At 36.5% G+C, this 16,335-nt stretch overlaps 1 protein-coding gene across 2 annotated transcripts; it reads left to right on the forward strand.

The window, feature by feature from the left end:
- Window positions 1–1,851: 1,851 nt before the first annotated feature.
- brms1 (BRMS1 transcriptional repressor and anoikis regulator) lies at window positions 1,852–7,172 on the forward strand. Of its 2 annotated transcripts, none has more exons than XM_042512158.1 (10): window positions 1,852–1,963; window positions 3,813–4,067; window positions 4,149–4,239; window positions 4,360–4,487; window positions 5,205–5,284; window positions 5,425–5,521; window positions 6,292–6,381; window positions 6,567–6,631; window positions 6,757–6,796; window positions 6,885–7,172. In XM_042512158.1, the coding sequence occupies exons 2-10, from the start codon at window positions 3,845–3,847 to the stop codon at window positions 6,890–6,892; spliced, it is 822 nt and encodes a 273-aa protein (XP_042368092.1). In that variant the 5' UTR covers window positions 1,852–1,963; window positions 3,813–3,844; the 3' UTR covers window positions 6,893–7,172. The 2 variants fall into 2 exon arrangements, with proteins under 2 accessions (XP_042368092.1, XP_042368091.1); XM_042512157.1 differs by having other exon boundaries at window positions 3,843–4,067.
- Window positions 7,173–16,335: the final 9,163 nt, after the last annotated feature.

Consider the following 16,335-nt stretch of genomic DNA (forward strand, 5'->3'; position numbering starts at 1 on the left):
ATACACTTTGGTGCGATTGCTTTTGCCTTTACTGGTGGGGTTTCCAAATCAAGAACGGTCTTCTTTTTTTTTCTTTTTTGGAGACATCGGATTGTACCAGGCAAGCTCAATCAGTAGGTGAATTCGAGTGGATTTTCATTTCTAAATCCAGGTTTGGATTATACCTTCTTAGACTGTTATTGAGAAGTCTGTTTTTTTACTGTTGGGGAAAATTGCAAAAAAAATATATATACTGATTATCATCATTGAGGCTAAATACAAGAGCTAAACCATGCGGACTGAAGGAGCGGAGGTGTTTTTCTGGACAATGATTAGATCAAACCAACAAACAAATGTAGCAATATCAACAACAGGTCTTGTTTTTGCCCAATTTTGTTACACTTTTATGCAACTTTAATAAAAACATGTAAAACGGATTTATTGTTTGTCTTACTGTTTTATTGGATTTGTTGGCTTAATATGACCTCAAAAGCGTTTAAAAATGATTATACCACAGTATATTAGCTTGTATTTAGATCATCAAAGCACTCCTTTTAAAAGTAATATTCATTCCTGTGCAATTGATTCACTTGCAAAGATTTTTTTTTTAAATTAAACCTTCTTTATAAATTATTTTCATGGAAGACATTTTGACGTAGCAGGTGAAGCATCGATGTATAAAAACAGTAATAGTGGCTCTGTTCCACAAAGTAACCCTGTAAATCAGTGGCCAGCATCCATAATATGAGGAAATGAAATGCCAACATAATGTTATTAGTTACACCTGTACTTTTCCTGCAATGACATGCCAAAATGTCTGCCATGAAAAAGGCCTATTGTCCAAATGATATGAATTCCACCATTATCATCTGCATGACCCGTCACACATTTGGCATTACTTTGGTGCCACCTTGTGGTTACTTGCTGTATAAACACTGCAGGAATACAGTACTCTGAAGTAAGAGAGGGTCTCTGAATAGTCTTCTGTTTTTAATGCAAGTCCACATAAGAAAGACTAATGGCTGCATCACACTGTGCTAATGATACTGTTAAACAGAAATACGTTTTCTGGAGGCATTAAGGGACAAAGTTGGATCTTTGAGTTGATATTTGGCTTAAAATGTATCTACCACAACAAATGATTTACTCATTACACATCTCCCACTTATGCATATTGTCTGCATTATGATTAGGAAACTGTCTTTTACATCACAGAGGCTTTGAATTACAGTAGAAGGCAGATACACGATTCCCTAAATATAAGGTCAGTTGAACCACTTCAAATCAAAAATAATAATAATAATAATAATAATAAGAAGAAGAAGAAGAAGAAGAAGAAGAAGAAGAAGAAGAAGAAATGCATTTAATTACAAAATAACTTTAAAAAAAAATATTTGTACTCTGCAAAATCTTTAGTAAAACCTTCTGTAAATGTATTGTTTTTTGAATTAGAAAATTTTACTTTACTTTTAATCTTTTTTTTGTTGGTTTCTGCTGCTGCAGAATTGAAATATTTCTCACTTTATTGAAGTTATTTTATTGTGATTATTCAAGAAAATCTGTAAAATAACAGCATTTTTCTGCAAAACCTTTAATGAAAACTCCTGTAAATTTATTGTTTTGATAATAATAACTGATACTATCAATTGCATTATACAACATTATGATTGAGGGGAAAAATTAAGATGCGCGGCATTTTAACAAGGTTAAATCTATTGGTTAATGCTGTTAGTTTACAGCACTACAATTGATTATGATTGGTCACTAAACCTGCTTTAGTATTTTGATTGGACAAGCGACGTCAAGGGATGCTCGCTCCTATTGGTCAGTCCATCGGTACGGCTTAGCGCTGATTGGCTGAATTTACGGGCTGTAGAGTCCGGCAAAGTGTCGAACTGAAGATTCAAGTGAAGAGGAAGTACTTTTTAAAATGGAAATATAGCAAATGATACTGTAACTTTCTACAACCGATCGGAGGGAGAAGGTGAGCAGGCTCCTCTGGTCACTGTGTTGTCCGGTTAAGGAAACGTTATCTGTTTACACACAGCATCGCCTGCTGCATGGACGGATAACGTTACTTATTAATCCGTGTACAGTTGAAAGACAGGGTCGGTGCGAAAGCTACTCTGGAGATGCCCCAGCGTACATAATGACATTTTAACGTTGATAATATTGTTTACTGCTAATTATACGTGGAAATATCTGCCATTAAATTAACTTAAACAGTGTGACAGTGATGTGATGAGCAGGCAGTCATTCCCTCGCTGTGTGGGTTCAATTGTTAGCTAGTGTTGCACTTGACTTCACTGGGGTTTAATTGCCGCAAATTTGTCATGAAGATGGAAAAACGAGTTTCGGATAATTTAATGAGGGTTGTAAGGAAATGGGGCTGACAGTATGACAGGCTTCAGACTGAGTTCAGGACGTTATTTTAGTGTTAATACGCCGTCGAGTTCATAACGTTTATTGCATGACATCACGGAAGCTACTAGTGGTCAAGCTACGCAGATTAAAATGGGTCATCCGGTAAGTAACAAAATAAAAGCCCTAAAAATAGCAGTGGCGACATTTTGGAAGAAATAAACATTACTTTAGTTCAGTTTGTTTTGTTTTGTTTTTAATTTAAACATTTCCTAACACAGTTAGAAGTGAAATTTTTCGCTTTTCATTTTTGCTTTCCATCAAACATAATCGTGTAATTTCCGGTCGAGTGCTATGTTTATTTAGCTGGCTTGACAGAGACACGGAAGCCATACGGTAGCTCGATGTCCCGCGGGCTTCCCACTGTTATTAAATTCAAATTATTTTCTGTCTGCACAAAAATTAACAATTCACAACTAAACCGTTGACAAGTCTGTTTTACCAATATCGTGCTATGTTTATCATTTTGTCTGCTTTCTGTGCTCTGTTGTGACTTAGGCAGAGGTACTATTACTGCAACCAGGCTGCAGTGTTGTCATACATCAACATCAGTCATACTGAGCAAAATGAACACAAGGAAATCAACAGTGTCAGTGAAAGCTACTCTGTCATTTAATATACTCTGTGTGCAGCAGAAGTAGAACCTTAAAATGGAAATTTTAAAACTAGGCACTTACTGCATATTTAGTACTGGATACATACAGTATTTTGTTTAACAAATATTGCATTTGTGATTTATTAAAAAGAAATACATGCTCACGTAGTTATTTTCCCATCAAGTATATTACCAGTACAGTACCAATTTTTGGTGGAAAATTCAAGGGATGCACGTTAATATCAGCACACCATCTGTATCAGCCAATATTGGCTTTAAAACAAAGTAACAGAATCAGCCAACACGCTGATTTCTGCTGACATGACAAACTGACATTTTTGTTTAGCCTATTTTTTTTAATTGACAATGTGAACATGTACAAAAAATCAACCCTATGAATATTACATACACCAAACAGCAATGTATTTTATGTCTTCATCTGCTGGTGGGTCATCATGATAAGGGTATGCAAAATATGGTGTTTATTCCACTACAGAAGAGACTTGATGATTACTAAAATTTGGTGGAGAAAAAGTGTTATATATCAATATTGGCATCAGTAACTGGCCAAATGAGTTGTTATATATAAATATTGGACAGCGTCAAAAAATCCCAAATCTTGAAAAATATGTTTGCATAACAAGTGAACTTGCCATTATTCAGAAAATGAACAATAAAGTGAAAAAAACAAGTATCAATACACAAGCAGTCCCGCGTACTAATTGATAATTACTCATTAATGAAATAGCTTAACATGAGAAGGACAGATGTTTTTTGGTTTACTTTTAAACCTTCATCCAGACACATTGTGGTATAGTTTGTGTGTGTCTGCATGTGTCTGAGACAGCCATGCCCGCCCAACCCCCTGTGAGGGAGCCAGAGGAGGAGATGGAGGCAGAAGGAGAGTCCCAACTCCCTGAGGCCAATGGAGTGGTGGAGAAATCGAGAGAGGACGAAAGAGGAGGTGGAGGTGGAGGAGGAGAGGAGACCATGGAGGAGAGCACAGAAGAGAGGGAGAGTGACTTGGATGATAGTGAGGAGGAGGAAGAGGAGGAGGAAGAGGAGAGTTCGGGTAAGATCCCAGTGCTTTGCTTAAGGGTTGCCTGACTGAATATGATGCAATGTTTTACTGTTTCTGTGTGTCTTTGTGAAGAGATGGATGATGAAGACTGTGAGCGGAGGAGAGGGGAATGTCTAGATGAGATGTTGGATCTGGAAAAACAATTTCATGAGCTAAAAGAAAAGTAAGTTAAAAGAGGAGAAACTTCACACCATGTCCCTCTGATGTGATTTGAAATAATCTTGGTTGTATGAAGGAAAGAAGAATAAAAGGAGGGAAGACTGATTTCAGTGTGTGACTGCAGGCTGTTTCGGGAGCGGCAGAACCAGGTGAAAGTGAAGCTGGACGAGGTGCTGACAGGGAAGGCCGGAGAATACAGAGAACCACTGATTGCACTACAGGAAAGCATGCAGATACGAACACAAGTGGCAGGTAAGTAAAAACGCAAGGAAAAAGGAATATGACACGCTTGGATTTTGACCACAGTCGCATGATGTTTAAGTTTAAAGATAAAAATGTGACTTTTTTTGAGGAATTTGAAATTTACCTGCAAAAAAAATGCATCCCAAACATATCTGAAAAAAATAAGAGGGCATGTTGTACAATTTGAAACACATGATTGTTGTCACATCTTTTCCAGCAGACAAAATAGGATCTTGCGTTTTTATAGGGCGTAGATGTGTTTCAAGTCAAAGTAGTATGATACAGCACCCGACCACTGGGTGGGGCTGCTTAACAGACATTAATCTCTCTGACAGGTTGAAGAGAGTCAAAAAAACCCACTATGATACATGTAATCTGCAGACCGCAGGGTGATTGTGGTCTACAGTATGTGACTATATACATAAAATAAACATAAAAAATATAAAAACATGATTTGATGAATCTTAAATGCTACATAAGGGCACTGTGAGGGAATTTCTCAGTCGTACACCTGTAACAATGTCTTTTTGTTTTCTTCTCTATAGTTTCTTTAGCTGTGTTTGATTGGAAATTTGTTTTTTCTTTGCTTTGATTGTAAAGTGACAACCAGCTTCATTAAGTTCATTGAAAATCCTTACATGCAGTTACCCTCTAAAAGTAATTAAAAATCAATCTAAAAATACCCCCTCTCTGTCTTTAACACCCTCTCTCTGTCTCTGTCTACAGGAGTGTACAGAGAGCTGTGTCTGCAGGTGATCAAACACAAGTACGAGTGTGAGCAGCAAGGAGCAAGGCAGCACCTGGAGGTAATACACACACACACACACACACACATACAGCACACACACTGCATAGGGACACTCATACACATTAAATAATGCTATGGAGCAAAATTACTCTGAAACTAAAGCTGTGTATTTGTGTTTGTACTGTTTGTGTGATGCAGAGTGAGCGGATGATGCTGTTTGATACCATGAAGTCTGAACTGCTGGAAAAGATCAGAAGACTGGAGGAGGACAGACAGAATATAGACCTCACCTCAGGTACAGCTGAAATGTCAATATCACTATTAGGCTTTTAGATTTGGTGAGCAAAATAAATTGGAAGTACTTTTACATGATTAACTTTTAGACAAAAATCTGCAAATTTGTTAGTGAAAACTAGAACTATGTTTGCATCCGTAATGCAAAGTTACTACACAGGGTGAAAAAAATCATGATACCTTATTTTATTGATTCTTTGGACAGCTTTATACTTATATATATCATATTTATATCATACTATAATGGGGAACACGAGGGATGTGAGATAATATCAGTAAATATCCTCATAGTCATTTTCTTGGCTGCTTACCATTATCTGCTTGGCGTTCGGCTGCCAACACTATTTGAACGTTTAGGAAGCAGGTGCGCTTGGACATGGTGCTTGGATGGACATGGTGACAGAGACGTAACATGGGAATTTCAAAATAAAGGCTTATCCTAAAGATGACTATATGTATGAATGTTTTCACTTTGCATCATTGATATTTTTGTATCATTCGATCAATATATCGACCCAGATCGATGCCTTGTTAAACCCCTATTACTGCAGAATGCTTCTAAGTCTACAATGTCTCTCCTGCAGCTTGTTCAAAAATAAAAATTTGCTTATGATAAAGAAAGTTAAGCACAGAAAAAAAAATGCTGTTCGGTATCGGTTCTAACCTGTATTGGTTGGGTGTTGTTGAAATGTGAACACTACTCAACCCTCGTCAGATAAAATAATCTAAACAGTGAGACCAGTTGTGTAAAACTATATTTTCTCATTTCAGAGTGGAGCGATGAGATTAGGGGCAAGAAGTGTAAAAGAAAGAACTTACTGGGTCGCTCGGAGAGAAAAAAGAAAGTAGCTCTGGTTTCAGGTAAAACTTTTCCTTTTCTTAATTATTTGTCACCTGCCTATCCAATTATTCTCCTTTTACTTTTTATTCTTACATAAACAGCATCTTTCAGTTTATTTTCCTAATGCCAGGCTGTGACTGTAAGCTAAGAATTTGCAGTTAACAGACCAATAGGTGGTTTTAATACGGCTTACTCTGTCTCCCAGGGCCTTTCATTGTCTACATGTTGAGAGACATCGACATCCTTGAAGACTGGACTGCTATCAAGAAGGTAAAAAATGAATGGCTACATTTCTATTTTAGCTCCAACATTTCTCAGCTGTTGTACTACAGTGTCATTTCAGGTACTGACAGTAATAAACCAGCTAACTGTGTGTTTTCTCTGTATGGTTTCAGGCAAAAGCAGCACTCTCACCACTAAAAAAGAAAGTCGAAAGTAAGTGTTGCTGTCATGCATTTACCTACATATAAACATACTGTTAGTAGATTTTTTTTCTAAAAGCCGTTCTCATTTTGTCTTTTAGAGCGGTGATAAAAGGAGGATCGTATTGAAGACCACTGGCAAAGAAACCAAACTTCTCTCCCTCACACACACATTCCCAGCTACTTCCACTAACAGTGACGGTTTTGTCTCATCGAGACCCTGAAGATTATCTTGTTTTTTTTCCACGCCTCTGACCCCCACCAACCAGCCACCCTACTGCTTGTTTGTTATCTATTGCTATTTAAAATGAGTTCTTAATGATATGACAACCATGTATTTATAGAATGATTTATAATGGTGATTAAAATTTTAATCTTTTGTGACACAAGGTTTTGCGTGCTCATACAATCAATTATTCCTCCAGTTTTTGACTGCACACACACACACGCACACACAGAAATTGTGATTTTTATGAAAAGGACAAAAATGTATGTTAAGGTTAGTGTACCATTTCCCAAAATATACTCTCTGATGTCATTTTATTTACAATATAATTATTAAGGCTACTGACTTAAGAAAGAAATATTGAGATTTTGAGAAGTTGTCATTATGGAAGTGTTGTACTGCAACATTTAGAAAAACTGTATTATTTCAAGAAACACAAAAATTACACATGGAAATTAGAAGAAATTCACATATAAAAAGCAAAAACCCTAGAGTTAAGTATTGGAAATTGTGCCCCATCAGCTCACACAAACTAAATCTACAACAACCCACAACCATATTATTTTATTTAATTGTTATTATAATAGCTGATGTGTTAGTATTACTACAATACACAAAATCTCTGTCTTGAGGTTGAATGTACTGCACTTGTGTAGCACTTGTATGCTCTTCCGACCGCTCAAAGTGCTCTTTACACCACCAGTCACACTCACCCATTCACACACACACACACACACACACACACACACACACACACACATTCACACAATGATGGACAAGGCTACCATATAAGGTGCCACCTGCTACTATGAGTGATGAAGTTTTTGTCCCAATATTTTCCACTGATCTTTATAACCATCTATTTTAAACATTTAAGGAGGAACAATGCACAGAGAAGCGACTGTAAACTAGAGGGTCATAGAGCCAGAATTTTACAAACACTGAGGTCAATCGTCCAAATTCCCCCTGCACAACACCATCAATATCAGAAATGTTTGTACACACACCGAAACAATCCACCCCTGTAAATTTAAATATGTTCTTCCACACAATAATACTGCCAATTAAATGTTATTGTATACTAGAGGAACAACATCACACCACAGAGCCACAATGCCAAAACTAACAGTTAATTCCTATTCTATAGACTGTAGTTTGCTGCCGGTGAGTACAACTTGAGTTAGGAAGTTGTTTTTCCAACTTTGCTGTGTTAGTGTGCTTTGCAGTCCTAAAGCAGAAACAACATGGAGGCTGCAAAGAAGATGGGTTGCATTTTAGTTTTAAGTGCGTTTAAACAAGAGGTTGATAGCTCTTTCAATAATACCATATTACTTTTAACATGTGATCAAAAATGTATATTTAATACCTGAATGTATAAATAGTGTCTCACCACTGACCATCCACTGAACATTCACTGTTGCCCGCCATGTTTATGCATTTATGACGTTGTCAAGTCGTCATATAGCCTATACTAAAACGTGCAGCTACTAAAAGTAAATGATAGCAACTAAGAACAAAATAACTAGATATCTTTTACTGTCAGTTGTTGACACTGTTTCCATACTTTCCGCCATTTCTGCTGCCCGGGTATCATCGAAATTTCCCAATTCCCCACTTGTAATTACGACTTTAAAGGCAGTTTCATGTGCTCATAACTAGTATATCCGGCAAATCCGATATTTCCGAGGAGCACATGAAGGCAGCATATAAGAGCCAAAACATAGACAGTGAAACAAAGATGGCCGATAATAAATAAAAACAATGTATGGACACCACGGCGGGTGTAACAAGCTTTGTTAAGCCACATGAATGCAAAACTTAACATAACCAGAACGAACAGTAGAATAAAATATCACCAAAGTAGACACAACAGACAGAGATTCATACAGATTAGGAAAGACGATGCTAACTTTATCTGGAGAGTAAGTTTGGTGCTCACCTGTTTGAACTTGATTCTTAGGGTCTTGTACTCTGCGAAGTCCTCCTCTAACTGCTCCTTCACTCTCAGTACAAACTATAAACCACAGAAAATATAACCAGTCCACTCGGCCTCTTTGTCCCACTGCGCAGAAGTCACACTGGAAGATTCACCATTTGCATTTAGCATGTTAGCCAGACTCAACCTTCAACCTAACTAGTCCCCGTCCTCGTGCGTTAACCCAACCAATCTAAACAACTACAGCAACGAAATCCAGCCAATCAGAGGGAGAAAGGGGCGGGTCATATTCCCTCTCTATTCTAGTGCACTAGAACAAACAAGGCTTAAGAAATGCAAATTCGTCCAGGTGATGCATCAAATCAGTGATTAATTAAATGCAACCTTTAATTTAACTGTCTTAAAGTGCAATAATGCTAGCCATATCCCATAATGATGCGATCCTTAATTTTTATGGCATAATAATAATTATTATTGTTATTATTATTGTTATAATAAATAGCCTAATACAAAGAAATCGACTGAAAACAACAGGAGCAATAACAGCAATAAAATCACAAATGAAAGTTAATAAAATAGATAGATAAAACATAAGTTAAAAAGGTAAAATAGATTTTTTTTAAAAATAAAAATACAATCAGTGTGCCACCTGATTTTCACCTGACCTGACTTTTGCTTTTACCCTGATGCAATTTGTAATGTAGCAAGGTACAATACTAATACTTACTAAAAAAAAGTAAAAGTAAAAGTAAAAATTACATATTTTTAAAAGATACTCAAAAAAGTTCAAGAACACAAAAAATGACTTTGTTACAGCAATAAGTGAAACTGTTATTTGTTACTTCAAGGCCTATCAAATACTCCAGTCCACAGGGTACCTTGGACAGTTTTCATTCACATTCTTACCAACTGTTTTCAGCCACAGCAGGCAGCTGTTTCTGATCGCAACAGCTGATAAACCCAGAAAATGACTTTAGCAGAAGATAAAGTCACCCATTTTAGAGTATTGCTTGAGTAATAGTCTTAAAGAAGGATCTGAAGTTTCTGGTGCTTAACTATCAAAAGTAATTTAATTATATTAAATGCACTTAAGTATTGAAAGTAAAAGTATAAGTAAATGCAAGCAGTCAGAATTCTGAGGATTATTAAGTTTATTTCTTTTTTTACATGTACACCACTGTAACAAAGTATTATTACTTTGTTACATTACACCACTGGATAAACCCACTGTGCAGTAGACGAGTTAGAAACTAGCTCGTGAACATAGTGGAACATTTAGCAGCTTGAGAGTTAGATATTTCCCTCAGGAGAGAATACTAATAATATTAGTGCTATTATTTCTGTGTTTACATCTTATAATCTTTTAATTGTATTTACTGTTATTGGTACGGCTTGTTATTGTTGTTTTTGATTGTGGTTGTTTCTCTCTTGTTTAATTCTACTTTTTGCTTTGCCTTGTTTGTCAAAGCACTTTGCAAACTCTGTTTTTAAAGGTGCTATATAAATAAAATTATTATTAATATTAATATTATTGTTGTTGAGGTTTCAAATCTGCCTGCAAAGTGAAGCTTTGACTCCAGTGATGTGACTTCTGTTGGTCTTGTCAGCTCTGTAAGAACACTTCCCACACTGGCTGCACAGGTTTCTCTTAATTTCCATTTCCCTTAAGGGGTTAATAAAGCCATTCATCTTCTACTTCAGATTGAGTTTGCTGCTGTTGTTGTACAATCTGCCATCGCTGACGCACGTTGCCCTCACAGGTTGCACTGGTGTGGTTTCTCTTCTAATGAATCTTCAGCTGAGATGGCGAGCTGAAGCTCTGCTTACAGTAGCTGCAGTTGTAGGGTTTCTCTAGTTGTGGCTTAAGTATTGAATTTATTTACTCAAGTAAAAGTACAATTACTCCCGTGAAAAATAACTCAAGTAAATGTCAAACTTACCATTTTACAAACCTACTCAAGTAAAAGTAAAAGTTAATTAATTACTCAAAGTACAGGTTACTTTTGATATTTTTAGGGTGTGCAGGCCAGTGAAAAATAACAAAAAAACAGCACTTTTTTCCTAATGAAGTAAAGTGGGTCCACATATGACAGATTAATGTAGGTAACAACAACTAGCTAACTACATTTTGACCTACAGTATGTGCAACTTCCTTCAGTGTGCTTTGGAAGATTTAAAAGAAGAGATTTTGAGAGGTTGTTTTTTTTAAGATGCACAGCGAGCTCTTAATCATATAGCTGTTTCCTTTTTTAGATTTTAGTGTGAAATGTGTGGCCAGATGTGGACCGTGATTGCCACTGGATTTCCTCGCATTGCAAGGTATTAAAAAAAAAAACAAGTGATGAGTACAAAAGCTCTTTGTGCATTTTCCCCCTGCACTCAGTCCTCGCAGTTATAGCAAATCAGTCGTACCAAAGGTTGAAATGGAAATGCAGTGACTTAAAACATAGATTACTGACTCAAAAATATTGAGTAAAGAAGTTACATTCTTATAAAAAAGAACACGAGAAGTCCTTGTTCTTTAAAAAATAGAAAAAAAACAACTTTTTTACTTGTGTGTTACATGTTAATACCCACCCCTGTGTTTCTCTCGTGTAGATGCTGGTGTGTCCTCAGCTGCTGTGCTCACAGGGCTCACATAGGAACGACTTATGCACTGTATAAACAGGCCTTTGTGTCTTTACTGAGGTGGTAGTAGGATCGTTCCCTGTGGACAGAAAGCCAAAAAAAAAAGAAAGAGGAGAAATATTCCACTTCATAGAAACCGCTGATGAAAAGAGGAACGGTTTCCAACAGATCAGGACAGGTTAAAAAAAAAATCTAATCTGCATGCGTGTGTTTGTGAAATGAGAGCAGAAAAAAAAAAATCAGGGATTGAGGAAGATGCCTTAATTAATGGTTATTTAAGTCAGTAACAACACAAGCAGTAACATAACTAGCGCCTTTGTACAATGATTTACCTTATCACTTCTGGTTAAAATCCAACATTAATAGTGTAGTGTTAAAGTGTCAAAAGCTTGCAGCTAAGATCCAACAATTTGAGATATTATTGTAAGTGCTCCTCTGTCAAATCAACACAATAATACATCAATATTTGACTGCAAAAAGCTTACCTCATTAAAATGTCAAATTTATTTAGTATCTGGAATGAAGTCGGCGGATCATTTTTACTGCTGTGTGCATGTGTGAAGGAATGGCATGGGCTCATTACAAAATGCATCTTCTATGTCTGCAAAAGTGCATCAGTTTTACTTTTGAATTCAAAGACTGGAGCATGGACCAGCCTGCACTGGCATCACAAATCTCACAATCAAAAAGTGCAATGTGAATGTGCAGTTAATTGTCATTTCCGGTTTCAGGAGATGTTGTTTTTTTCTCCTGCTATCATGAACTCACGATAGTGTTCACACTTCGCCGCCAAATCGCCTTCCGGTAAAATTAAAATAAAACGAAGACAGGGCGATGGTAACGCGGTCCGTGTGTTGTGTTTATGTATTATGGTGTTGGTGTTAAAAGATGGTGACAGACAGGCAGCACTCACCAAACAGCGACTCAGTATTTTTGGTGTCTGTCTTCAAGTGGAAGTCCAAAAATGTTCCTCCTGTCAACCGAAAAGGCTGAATTTATCTCGTTTTGTACATTGTTTTTTGGTTTTGTGCAGCTAAGTAGTCTTCCTCTTCTTCATCTTCTTCTTCTTCCTCTCGTTTTTGTTGCTGTATATTAGATTATCGCCCCTTTCTGGACTGGAGTGGAGCTGTAGCTATTTTCACAATTCAAAAAGAATTGCTGTTAACTGAATTAAATACATTTTTAATTCTTTTAAATTCAGATTAAGAATACAGTTGCTCTTTTATTGTAAAGACAAAGAGACATAAGAAAACAGAAATAGAATAACATGAATGCAAGGGGGAAAAAAAACAAATTATGCTACAAAATAAAACACATTATAACATATAAATATATAATATGAGTAACATTTATGAAAATAAAAAATATAAGAGATTTTCTGCATGAGGAATAGAAATTTATAAAATAGCCACAATACGTGTATAAGAAATATGAGAAATGTACAAATGTGCGTCATATTACAAGCGTGCAAAATATAAATGCACATAGCATGTTTTATAGTACATTTATAATATATTTATATTCTTAATGTGGTTGCTTGAAGTGAATTTAAGATACATTCTCTTGCATTTTAAAAAAGTTAAAAGTATATTTTTAATACTTATGTAATAATTATACTCAATTCTGATTTAAAGAAATAACAAGTCTATCACAAACACACACTTCAGTTATATATATATATATATATATATATATATATATATATATATATATATAATATATATAGTATGGGTGTAATTAATGCAAGTTCATTGTTGTGATATGCATACTTTAAATTTATCAATATAATATTGCAAACTATGCCTTGATGTAGTAAAAGGGTTTCTTAAAATCATTATGCATTTCAAAAACATTTGTTTACTAAAAACAAAAAAAAAAAGAGCCCTGTGAGGCGTTCAGCGACATCAGGTTTAATGTGGGGTTAAATATTTTTCATTTTCAAGCCTGTTAAGACTTCACTTTGTAATTCCACAACAGATATCAATTGCTCTTTATCCACTTTGAGCCACTTACCTCACATGCACAATGATAGAGATACATGAAGCTAAATAAGGAGAATATACACTTGAAATTAGCCAGAGACAAGAATGTACTTGCACAGAGTTTATTAGACATGAAAAGAGGGAAAGAGGAGAGGGATGAAATTCTTGTGCGTATTCACATTTGTATCTGTTTTACATAGCAGCAACAGTCGGGGAGAACGAGAAAGAGCTGTCAGTAGTAATAAAGTGCTTCTTTTTCCTTCTGTTTCTCTGGCTTTTTGCTCATTTGCTCAGTCTCTGACAGTTTTGTTTTTCTTTTCTTTCTTTGTTCTAAACTACATACTGTGATCTATCAAACTTAACCTCACCATCTCTATCCCTCCCTTTCTCTCATCCTCACAGATGCTTGCTGAGTTTACGTGCCTGTCTCTCTCTGGCTTCGAAGGCGTGTTTGGTATCCATGAGCTCATCCAGCTGCCGGCGGATTCGTGCCATGTCGAGCTGGGTGGACTCACACTGCTCCCTCAGGGCGGCTGACTCCACCCTCAGCTGCGTGGCGGCCATGGAGAGCTGCTCGCTGCGTTCACGGCACTGCATCTGCATCCTCTTGGCGTCATTGAGGAGAGACTCTACGCTCACTGCTACTGATTCACACTGGGTCGCAGACATGTTCTGGAAAAGGATGGAGGTCAGAGGTCAAAACAAAAGCTGGGTGTAATACAGTGTTGTTGACTCAAGGGCATTTAACCCTGCATTCAGATACCTTTTACAAGCAACCCTTTAAACCTGGGAAAATTGGTGTGATTTCTTTTCAAAACATGGGAAAAGGCAATGAGCAACTTTGCAATGGTCCACAAGTTTAAAAAAAAAAAAAAAAGTTAGGAGATGACAAGAAAATAACCTTAAGATTAGCTGGAGGATTATTAGATATTATCATAAAAATAAGGTTAAATGTCCAGAAAACTTTACTTTTAATTCTTATTACAAAATGAAATTATGCTGCAGAAAAAAATACACACACATTCATTTTTTTTCAAAATTTTTGTTGCTTACTTTCGACAACTCTGTGGTAACTTTAAGAAAATAAAAAGAAAAAATTGCTAACTTTTCAGCTATGCTCATGGCATTCTTATCATGATTTTGAAAGAAATCAAGCCAATTTGCTCAAGCAGTCTGATGCTTGAAAACAGGTTTTCTGGTCCAATTGAAAGTTTTTTTAGCTTTACGGACTCAGTTCTTTATAGTTTTTGTCTGAATTGGCAATAAACTACACCCATCCTACCAAAAAAAAGTCTGATGAAGTGAATCAATAGCTTGCCGTCACAAGTCCAGCACAGATCAACAGGTTTTAAACAGCACATTTGATCTGTGGAGAGTGAAAGTAGCTTAACGAGGCTTATCACAGCTTAGCTCACTCTGCAGCGGCCACTGCTGCTCTTCTCCGAATTCCTATTTTATCCTTATCTTTTCATCACTTTCTTTTTTAAAATTCAACTCTTATTTTCTCTCTCAGACATATTTGTATCCACACATTATTTTTCTAATCAGTAGCTCAATGATGGTCAAACAGGATGTGAAAAGGTCTTACCATGGACTCCAAAGTCAAATTTATCACAAGCTTTGTGGTCTTCTTCGGAGACTCGAGTGTAAGACAGTCCTCGATCTTCTCCAGCGTTCTCTCTCTTCTTGGTTGTCCTCTACAGAGTTCCTGTGCGTATTAAAAAACACACAGTAACTCCAGGTATGGTCCGAAGTGGATGTTAGAAATGGACTTACAGAGAAAGGTTTCTTTTCCTTCAAATTGCTGATATGGCTTCCCTATATTCCTTTATTTTTCTCCGTCCCCATGCGTCTCCCTCTTTCTCGTCCTGTCTCTCCTTTCTCTCTCCTATTATCTTCTACCTCAGGGCTCAAGTGAGGTCACGTAATCCACAGAGATTAGGCATTTCAGGAAAGAGTAGGAGTCATGTTGTAATAGCAGGAGTAAGCTGTCTATTTTGATCTGCTGGCACCAGGGGTCATGTAGGCCAAAATTAGTCTTTCTGCCCTCACTTACACTATCTTACATTATACATACACAATAAAACCTCTCACATGCATTATTTGACTTCACACAAACGCCTCTCATGAGGTAAAATAATGCATATAGGTGGCAAAAAACAAAACAACTTTGGCCTTCACAGCCCCTGATGTGCTGGTAACTCATTCAGTCTTAGATTTTATTTTTTTCTCCTCAGTCTAATGGTCAAATAATGATTCTATATTTGACAGTATGCAGCTACAGAATGTCTTAATCTGCAAAAATGCACAGATTGATTTATGAATGCATTTTTCATCATGTGTATTTTGAACAATAATTTAATAGTAAGGTCTGGGTTTATTTCAGGGTTTGCTGATAAGATTGGTGATTGGATGCAAATCACTAACAAAAGTCACAGCCAGATAGTGGTCTGTGGTTTAGCTTTCTTGCACAAAAACTATGCAAAACCGGTGAGTCCTATTGGTTTTGTGAGGCTTTGAAACAGGCTCTTAACTGTAGACAGAAACAGTCTGACTGCACCTGAGGAGCATAGCAACAGAGTCTGGATATCCAGAGCATAGAGGGGTAACTAAAGCTGTTAGTCTTTTCCCTGTTGAAACAGGCTGTCTGACAGAAAGGAGAATCAATGAAAATACTCTCTATATAGCACACTCTTGAACTGTTATTGATGTTTTTAGATTGGACATTTTTTAGGTGGAGGAAATATGTTTAGTCATTGACCACTCCACAGCAGTACATG

Source organism: Plectropomus leopardus, chromosome 23 (assembly GCF_008729295.1).
Source record: "Plectropomus leopardus isolate mb chromosome 23, YSFRI_Pleo_2.0, whole genome shotgun sequence".
NCBI lineage: Eukaryota > Metazoa > Chordata > Actinopteri > Perciformes > Serranidae > Plectropomus > Plectropomus leopardus.

Excerpts from the sequence above, each read along its gene's own strand:
- brms1 (XM_042512158.1), top strand. The coding sequence starts at position 3,845 with ATGCCCGCCCAACCCCCTGTGAGGGAGCCAGAGGAGGAGATGGAGGCA. Across the intron at positions 5,285-5,424 it reads GAGCAAGGCAGCACCTGGAG|AGTGAGCGGATGATGCTGTT; the intron begins GTAATACACACA and ends TGTGTGATGCAG. Across the intron at positions 6,382-6,566 it reads GAAAGTAGCTCTGGTTTCAG|GGCCTTTCATTGTCTACATG; the intron begins GTAAAACTTTTC and ends TCTGTCTCCCAG.